The sequence below is a fragment of the Helobdella robusta genome (assembly GCF_000326865.2).
Source record: "Helobdella robusta unplaced genomic scaffold HELROscaffold_12, whole genome shotgun sequence".
NCBI classification, from domain to species: Eukaryota; Metazoa; Annelida; class Clitellata; order Rhynchobdellida; family Glossiphoniidae; genus Helobdella; species Helobdella robusta.
Genome location: NW_008703664.1, coordinates 3,022,227 through 3,032,118, shown reverse-complemented (window position 1 = coordinate 3,032,118; position 9,892 = coordinate 3,022,227). Strand labels below are relative to the sequence as shown.

General features: G+C 31.1%; 3 protein-coding genes across 3 annotated transcripts; all 3 read right to left on the bottom strand.

Annotated features, from left to right (window-relative positions):
• Positions 1-1,379: 1,379 nt before the first annotated feature.
• HELRODRAFT_167964 (hypothetical protein) lies at positions 1,380-2,515 on the bottom strand (the record flags this gene model as incomplete). The annotated part of the gene is made up of 3 exons (XM_009013671.1): positions 1,380-1,578; positions 1,634-1,776; positions 2,213-2,515. The coding sequence occupies 3 exons, from the start codon at positions 2,513-2,515 to the stop codon at positions 1,380-1,382; spliced, it is 645 nt and encodes a 214-aa protein (XP_009011919.1).
• A 222-nt stretch (positions 2,516-2,737) lies between these two features.
• Positions 2,738-3,154, bottom strand: HELRODRAFT_167963 (hypothetical protein; the record flags this gene model as incomplete). Its single annotated transcript, XM_009013670.1, has 1 exon — positions 2,738-3,154. The coding sequence occupies one exon, from the start codon at positions 3,152-3,154 to the stop codon at positions 2,738-2,740; it is 417 nt and encodes a 138-aa protein (XP_009011918.1).
• Positions 3,155-3,435: 281 nt separating this feature from the next.
• On the bottom strand, positions 3,436-5,405 carry HELRODRAFT_167962 (hypothetical protein; the record flags this gene model as incomplete). The annotated part of the gene is made up of 4 exons (XM_009013669.1): positions 3,436-3,575; positions 3,851-4,137; positions 4,702-4,808; positions 5,229-5,405. The coding sequence occupies 4 exons, from the start codon at positions 5,403-5,405 to the stop codon at positions 3,436-3,438; spliced, it is 711 nt and encodes a 236-aa protein (XP_009011917.1).
• Between the last annotated feature and the right edge of the window lie 4,487 nt (positions 5,406-9,892).

Genomic DNA, 9,892 nt, shown 5'->3' with positions numbered 1-9,892 from the left:
GATGGAGGATGTTTGAGCGCAGTTACGGCTAGAGTTCGTGTGGGATCCATGAAATTTAGGGAACTGGGTGGGGTATTGTGTGGAAAGAAATGGTCAGTGAAGATGAAAGGGAGGGTATATAAAGCATGTGTGAGAGCAGCGATGATATATGGTGGTGAAACTTGGGTTTTGAGGAGAGAGGAGGAAAGTGTACTGCAGAGGGCTGAAAGAGCTATGGTGAGGATGATGTGTGGGGTTAAAGTGAAGGATAGGAGGAGTAGTACAGAGCTGATGTCAATGATGGGACTGAATGAGGACATTGTGACATTGATAAGGAGATCGAGATTGCGGTGGTATGGACATGTGTTGAGAAGGGATGAAAGGGTCGGGATTAGGCGAGCGTTGGAGTTCGAGGTTGAAGGAGTGGTAGGAAGGGGTCGTCCGCGGTTGGGATGGAGAGAGCAGGTGGAGAAGGACAGGGTGAAAGCGGGGTTGCGTGGTACTGAGGCGAGTGACAGATGTGGATGGAGTCGAGGGGTATTTCGGTTTCATCATAGGTAGCCAAACGGCAACCCCCGATCTCGGGGAAAATGCCGTCTAAACGTGTGTTGTTGTGTTGTTGTTGTTGTTACATAATATTATATATATATATATATATATATATATAGATATACATATATATATATATAGTATTTACATTCTATACATTGTTATATTCTATATATATGTATAGTATATAAATATATTATTCATATATGTAGAATACCAAATTTTAAGGATACATCATACATATGATATTATTTGATAATAATTATTTATATTAATTATGATATTATGAAAGCGAGCGACCAGGGGTAAAGCACAAAAAACAATTTCATTTAAACAGCAAGCTACAAACGATGTATGTCCGTTAATGTATGTCCGTAGTAAAAGATGAAAATATGTGTTCTACATGTAATAAAATAGTTAACATATAAACGTAAAAATAACATGTGGAGTAACGCAAATGAGACCAAACCTCCAATAATGATATGGAATAAAATGTCATTAAATTAAATGAGCAGGATAAAATTCAATTTAAAGAAAAGCCAAAAATTTTGAAACCAAAATAGCTAAAAACTATGAAGTCTTTGTTTTGTAATGTAGAAGTACATGCTAAGTTATGCTAACCACATTTACAAAGTTTTATAGCTTTTTGATTATTTAAAATGTTGAATTATTTTTCAACGCAAAAGCCAAACTTTTTTTTCATTATATAAACATTTAAATTTTTTCGTTTGTTTTTCAGAGATAATTTTTCAATTTTAACTATATAGACTGCAAAGTAATTTTTTAATAAGTTGTCAGTTTCATACCAAAAGTTCACCAGTTTCAACTTTAACATCCCGTATTTGAAAAATCTACTTTTTACCAACTGTATTCCGTTTTTGAGGATTTTGATTATTTTCCATCTGGTCAACAATTTCATCGCAATCCTTCTCTTCGGTTTCTTCCCCTGAAGAGCAACCATGGCCAGTAAGGTAATCTTCGTACTGCTCTTGAATTGGCTTGGCTGCCGTCACAGGACACATCAACGTGTCGATAGTTAATTTCCACTCGCTTAATTTTAAAAACAAATCTATCTATATTATTTACTGAAATTTTGTTGAAAAACATAAAAAATGTATACTGAGTTTCCGCTTCAGTTTCGCAGCAAAGAAGCATGTAGGACTGTCCAAATCGGCCAAATTTGTACGGCTTTTTCAACAGCAGCATGCTATTTTTGGTCAGCCATGGTGGCAATGTGATTTTCTGCATCTTCAAAATGATTCGAAGATGAAATTTTAATAAAATTACAACAAAGTTAACCACTTGGTGAATTTAATTAAATGATGAAATTTTATTAGAAGATAATGCTAGCTCCAGCTGGGCAACCAATAAAATTCGTGCAACGACAATGCAAATAATTATTACAGGCTAATCAATAAGTTTGCTAATTTGATTCACGTTTTCTCCCGTTATCACTTTAGTTTGCCTACAGATTTGGTATCTTCTGATTGAGCGAGGGTTGTTTGAATCTTTATAATAATTCAGTGACATGTTCAAATGATCCAGCACGAACCAGTACTTATTCCACCACTGTAACGGATACAACCGGCCTGCAATTTTTAAAAAATTCCGATAGAAATGTCTTGCAGAATTTTGCGAGATTTAAATATAAATTTGTGTTACTGTATTTGTACATCCAGCCAACTTTGAATATGTACGCGTTCAAAACTAATTCATCCAGTAATTTTTTGTAGGGAGCAATTTGTTTCACAATCAGTTCTTTGTCAGTGGTCGCCGGACATTTACATCTTATAAATTCTTCAGTGGACTCTGCTTTAGGCTGTTGCAGTTCTGGTTTATATCTCTCTCTACCTGGCTTGTCCCTCTTCGCAGGAGGATAAACTGGAGTCGGTGGCAGTCGCGGTTCACTTGGTTTCAACGCTAGTTCTGCATGTTTTGGACAGGGAAATGGGCGTTTGTTACATGGCTGACATGGGTCTTTGTACATATTTCAGTGAACTTGTTTTTTTTAAATAGAATGATAGAAAATTACTTCAATTTTAGCTTTTTAATAATTTTATTCAAATTAAAATTTTGTCACCGAGATGTTACGGCTTAAATAACATTATTTTCGAAGCTGTTCGTTAGACAAACATTTTGTAAACAAAAATTAAATACGCATTTTCAATATTTATTTTTAGATTTCAAAATAATGAAACGAATAATTTGTTCAGATAGATGATTTTTCTTCAGTTGTACCGTCCGTATCACAGTCGGCTTCTTTTTGTTTAAATTTTAAGAAAAGTGGCTTTCCAAGCGATTCAATTAATTTTGTTAAATCATAAGAAGTCGCACTACTAGCATCACAACTTGTTGAAGATTTATTTTTCGAAGAACACGATGAATCTTTTGATTTGCAGTCTGAATCACAACTCAGGTAACATTTTCCATTTTTTCCTGAGCAGCTTAACCTGGCATGCCTATTATTTTTTTTACGATAAATTCCAACGTATTTTTTGCCGTGGTCGTGATCTGTTTGGCTTTTTCGGCTTTCCACGGCATCCACGATGGCTGACTTTCCACTTTCAAGAGAGCCCCTCAAAGTCGGCAGTTGTTGGCTCGCACCAGTTCCCATGCCATCTGTCATTTATTGCATTATTGCATTTATTTGCATACACATCAGTAAAAATTAATTAATAAATAATCATTTATTTGATTATTTTGATATATCTACAATGATTACGCTGATATTTATACAAAGATATGTATATTTACCTTACAATTAAAAAGAAAAATTTTGTAAAAAAATATAAATTTGAAGTTATAAAAAACTAACCAAAGTAATTTGAGTTGAAATGAGGATGGAAATTGAATGGATGAAATGAATATGGATATGCACCGGGTCCTGGGTTAAATTAAAGTTAATTATCAAAACTGTTGAAAAACAATTTTTCTAAATGTTTTACCGAGTTGAAAATACGGCATAGTCATCTGTGGATGTCCATAGTATGGTGCAAGTGCCATGTTATTGAACTGAGCTTGTGCATAATTTGGCACCATATAAGATTCTGCATTGAAATAATGTTCAATATTATTACACTTCATAATTTTTCTACACTGTTATTCAGACTGAGCGATGGCTTTTTAAATGAAATCTAAATTACTCGTTTTAGTTTATTCTGCCAAATTTGTTAAAATTTACTTAACAAAATATTGACTTTGTAAAAAGTAAGGACTTTAAAAAATAATTTTTTTGTAATGCCTACTTAAAATATTTTAAGCCGATAAATTTGTGGCTTCAAATAAGAAAAATTTAATTAAATAAATTTAATTTTTTATCAACCTGAGCATATTTCCTCCAGCTGTTGTTCTTCAGCTGCTGGCTTTGCATTTTTGCAGAAACAGAGTTGCTCAAAGTCGTCAAAATTATCATCTATTCCCAAATGTTTAAAATGATGAGCCAGCAATTCTCCAGGCCTTTTAAATCTTCCATGCTCGTACAATGACTGATTGTATTGGTTTAGAGCTTCCTCGGGTAGTTTGTGAAGATTTTTAATAATTCTGTTTGTTACTGCTGATCTCCAGGGAAAATATTCTGTCCTAAATGAATCCAGCACTTCTTTCCATGCTCTACAATTTTTAGATTCATTAAACCGGGATAAAACATTAATGTGTGAATTTTTATTACCTCTGTAGCAGAAAAATCAAAAATTTATTACAACAATTGTTAATATAACAATTCTTTGAGGAGCCTGCAGCGCTGGCTTGACCATTAGGCCTGCAGTGTTTTAACTTACTCTTAAAAGCAGCCGGTTGAATATTTTTATCCACTAATTATTTTAAAAACAAAATTATTGCTGTTTCTTGGACATGTAAACATTATTTGTTACGAAATAAATTTATCTCGTTCTCTTTATGAAACTTATAAAACTCTGAGATATCTTAATTTTGTAATAGCGATAAAATGTTATAAATGAGCTGGCGAACTACAAATAATATTTATTTCAAATTTCATGTGGTTTGTGCTTCCGAGCATCGATCAATACGCAATCAGATAAGTTGCCCTGAACCGCTTAAATAATGTCTAAAATTGATTTGATAAATATAAATCATTTAAATAGTGAAAATTTAAAATTATAGTAATTAATATATGCGCAGATTGAAGTTACATCAGAGAGATGAAAACTTTCTTACTCAGCCTCTCCTGTGTGGCCACAGCAGAAAATAATTTTTTTCCTGTTGGAAACAATGCTGAGCATGTTGTCACGACTCAACCAAGGAGGTAAGCTTATTCTACCCACCTGATATTTTGAAATTTTAAAAAATTTAAAAAATTTAAATAATCTGTAAAAGTGGCCTAACACTAAAAGTATTTTAAACCAAATATCTTGAGAACATACAAAATACAATTTGACAAATTATGCAAAATTTAAGTAAAATTTAAACTAAGAGCTTTCTTATCATGGATAAAAATTCTCTAATTACTAAACAGTAACAAGATGGTGGGTCAAATTAATCTACCATCATTACAGTCATTTTAACTTCAATAACTTGTTAAACACGTTAAACCTGTGTACCAACTATACTTATCATATTAATTTCTTTGGTCCTAATTGCTAGATTTATAAATTATTTCTCGTAAAATTTTTTGGTATCATTAGTTGGATAAATAAATGAGTAATAATTCGTTAAATAAGAATAGTAAAAGTTTAAGAAGGAACCCTGTCTCCTAAGATGACTTGATGTTTGCCGTTCAAATAAAAATCTTTTATTCTTTTTGGATTTTGTGGAGATTTGTAGCAGCTGATGCAGCACGTGATCTGGTTGAGGACACACCAGTAGTGAGACCACCACGTGAGACGCAGGAACCTGCCTGGATGAATAATTAATACGACCATCGTTAAACTTTTGAAAACATGTGTGTACCTTATTTTTAACAATTAAACTAAACTGCTTATATAAACTGGTCATTTTACCATATTTATAGAGCCATCCTACTTTTAGCAACATTTTAATTCAAATGGTTATAAACGTTGCCTGCTGAAACATGATCACCGTGTTGGTCAGATGTTGATTTTGGAAGTGTTTATATTTAGAGTTTACATGTTTTTATTTATCGACTATGACGTTTACAAAAATCTGCTTCTGAAAAGTTCACACCGATGGAACAGTTTGAAAAATTGTGTCATTTGAATATTTAAAAAAAATTTAGGTGTTTTTCGAATTAACGAATTGATAGATGTATAGAATTTGTTGTCAATTACAACGCAGAATGAAATTAATACTTTTTACGAGAAATTTTTCGTTGACTGAAGGGAATAATTTTCATGTGACAGACACGAACAAAAATACCACATCTGAAGAAAATGTCAAAACACTGTCAAGATGAATTTTAAAATGATCTTTCTAGATATTAAATTGTTTTCTGTAATTTTTGTGTTTTTTTCCCAAAATTTCCCAAAGCTGCTCAAAACAACCTTCTCCATATGCAACAGACTTGACATGTTCTCTATCAACCTTCCCATATATGTCATGGTCTAGTGAAATTTTTCAAAAAACATCTGGTTTGCACATATTCAAACTACCCCACTGCCCATTCTTGTTGCGTAAATGTTCATGAACGAACGTATGCAGTAGTAAATGTAACACATTCCCGCCTACATTTTACTACATAGCAGAGGTTTAATTCTGTTTATAGATAAAGATCTGTGTTTACAAAAGAAGTTTGAAAGTAAGTAAAATTGTAATTTATTTGTAAAAAGTATTTTAATTGATCTCAGACGATACAATCTCTAATCTACATTACAATCTCTATGGTGATAACTGATATCTATAATTTATAAATATTATAAATGCTACTTAATAACAATAATGTAAATGTTTTGTAACAAATTTATTCCTTACACCTAAAAAATCAACTTTAAATTTTCATAATAAACATTTTTAATTTGTAAAAACTAAAAACAGATAAACTGATTGACTGGTTGACGAAGTAAATGGATAGATTGATTGATCTAACTATAGCGCGTCCAGCTTTCCAATAAAAAAAAATCAAAAAATAAACAACTGCAACTGACTTGGATTAAATCCATAACAGAAATGGTGCGAACGATTAAAAATTATTTTTGCATGAATGGTCGCACTGGAGGAAATGAGCCATGATGAAAATTGGTCACGTGCGTAGGTGCACTCTGGTTAGTGAGAAAGAGAGAAAGAGAGAGAGAAAAAAAAAGAAAGAAAGAGAGAGAGAGAGAGAGAAAATAAAAAAGAGATGACATTGATGTCGTGTTGTTTTGTTGATGCTGAGTGATGATGTTGACAATGATTTGTATCAATTTTTAGATTTTGATGTCGCCATACGTTGTTAATGTTAATGATATTCTATGTTGATGTTATGACTTTCATGTTGCATTGTTGAAGTTGCACTGATGTAATTCCTGGTGGTGCTGTTTTATGTTGATGTTGTTTTGAAGGTTAAGCTACGTTTTTATTGTTGCGTAATTCAGTTATGTTTTTTAATGTGATGTTTCTTTGATGATGTTACACAAAAGATGTTGCTGCTCGCAATCGCAATAACGTTACTTAAATCAAATGGAAAACAATTTCGATATGATAATATCCATGGCCGTACCTATATGTGCCGAAACCATGGGGCACCGTGGAAGTATTTTTTGCATCAACGTTGTAAGGATTGCGATTGGCTTTTTAAAAAATTTGGGGAGTGTTTTTTCACTTATTGCACAATTTCCTTATGAAGTCAGGCGTTTTTAGCAAGTAACGTGTTCTACGGGCAATTATGTTAAAGTTGAATTAGACTTTTTGTAGGGGCCCATTTTCTATAATGACCCCGAGGCAGTAACCGAGCTTGTCCCCAGCTTACCCCGCCTTAAATCCTCCGGTCTGGTTGTATTGCCTGATTATAATTTCCAACCAAATGATAAATAATGATAACAATAATAACAACTATACAAATTTTATCAACAACAACCACAATTATATAAGCAACAACAACAATAACAACAACAACAATAATAATAACAGAACTATTATATGCAAATAACAATAATAATTTTTTCTGTGGTAATCGTTTTGTTGTTAACTTTAGCATCGTAGTTGTTTGCTTTCCCTATTAAAAATATTTCCTCTGCTAATAAATAATTAGCATTATTAATGTTACTAATTTTTTTTATAAATATATTTGTATTATTGTCATTCCTCTTTTTCTTTTTCTTCTTCTTATTATTTTTGTAGAATTAGTAGTAGTAATAGAAGTAGTAGTAGCGGTATAGTAGAAGGAGTGGTTGTGGTAAATGTGGTAGTGGTGATACTAATACTACTACTACTAGTAGTAGTATTTTCTTCTTATCTTAATTTTTCATTTTTGCTTTTAATAATAATACAAATGTTATTATTATTTTCAATTGTATATCATGTACTATCAATACTATGTGAAAGTATGCTAAATTAAGACCCAATGCTGTCATTATTAATCCTTATTGCATTAATGTGGATAGGGCAATAATTTTGTTATGTCGCATTCAGCCGTAGCTTATAATCCTGCTATAGTTAAAGCCATGATTGCTACATATAGTAGGTAAAAACGAATTAATAAAAACACCCCCGCATCCACTAAAGTTGATGAGTGAACTAGGGCTGGCACTTCAGTTGGAGCAGCTACAGTTGCTGGTAATCACTTACTACATGGTATTTGAGCCCTTTTTGTTAGTGCAGCGACTGTAATTATTGATACTTGTATTCAAAAGTAGTTATCAAGAACCCACATAGATATTACATTTCAATTACCTTGATTCAGGGTTTTACTAATTGATCGTAAAATTATTACATCACCAATACGATTTGTTATGGCTGAAATTATTCCAGCAGCCATGGAATCAGAATTTTGGTAATAATTAACTAGAATAAATGATACCATTCCTAGCCCATCTCAGCCTAAAAGGTGGACAATTATGTTTGGAATATAAACCAATAGATTCATAGATAGTACAAATAGCAATACTAAAATAGTAAATCGGTCAACAAATTTATCTTTTTTTACATATAAATTGATAAAAGAATAATACATTACTCGAAATAAACAAGAAAGTTGAAGAGAAAATCACCTCTTTTATATCAAATATAATGGTAAAATTTACTGGAGTTAGTGTTATAGATAAATCTCTCGCTCAAGAATAGTAATTTTATTAACATATATAATCATATGGAGGTAATAATAAGTACAATTGACAAAATAATCAAGATTTTAGAGCTATAGAGATTAACTGACTTTTTAATTATAAAATAAGACATTCTCTATATTCATGAGGCCACAATATAAGCCAGAAGATTCAATAGCTATTTTTTTTCACTACCTATTTTTTCATTATTATTATCTACATAAAAGTTATAGGGTAGTAATTTAATGTTAATATGTGACAAGGTCTTTTTTGGAAATTTATAAAGGGTTTTACGGGGTGATTTTTGAAAAATAGCAAAAATTTAATAGGTGTCTCCACTCAAAAAAAGATCCATTCTATCCTAAACGCCTGAGAACAAAGGCCGTTTTAAGGCGATTTTTTAAGGTTTTTTTTATTTAGCAATCGTGTTATTTGGATGGTAATTTAATGTTGTTTCCGACAACTTCACTCTCAAAAATAGTTTGGCTAATTTTTGAAAATTTATTAAAGTTTATACGGGCATAATTTTAAATTTTTGTAATTTTTCAAAAGTTTTTCAAAAGGTCTCGACAAGTTAACATCTTATTTTTTTAAATTTAAATTTTTTTGGAGCTGAATTTTCGTGCCAAGAGAAATTTTTAAAGTTGTTTCGACAAGGTTTTTTTTATTTGAAAATTTATTAGAGGTTTTACAGGGAGGTTTTTGAAAAATGGCAAAAAAATGATGGTAATAGGTGTACCCAGTACAAACAAAGGCTTTGTCTACCGTAAACGCTTGAAAACAAATGTTGTTTAAAGGCCGTTTTAAGACGATTTTTTGGGGTTTATTTATTTATTTTTAAAGTGTTGCCATATATATTTATATATAATATATATATTTAAATATATAAAATTTAAATATAGATAAAATTTAAGTATATATATATATATATATGTTGGTAATAGACCATAATTTTTACAATATTCTATAAATTCTACCGAATGTTTGGCGTTAATATGTTTGTAGTTCGTTTTTTCGATTTTTCTCACTAAAGTTTTTTAGTTTATTAAAATTCAAAATAAACTTATTTTTCGAATTCATGCTGCAAATAAGACCATATTGACCAAATAAGACCAAATATATATATATGTATATATATATATATATATATATATATATATATATATATATATATATATATATGATTATGAATTAATACTCAAATAATTAAA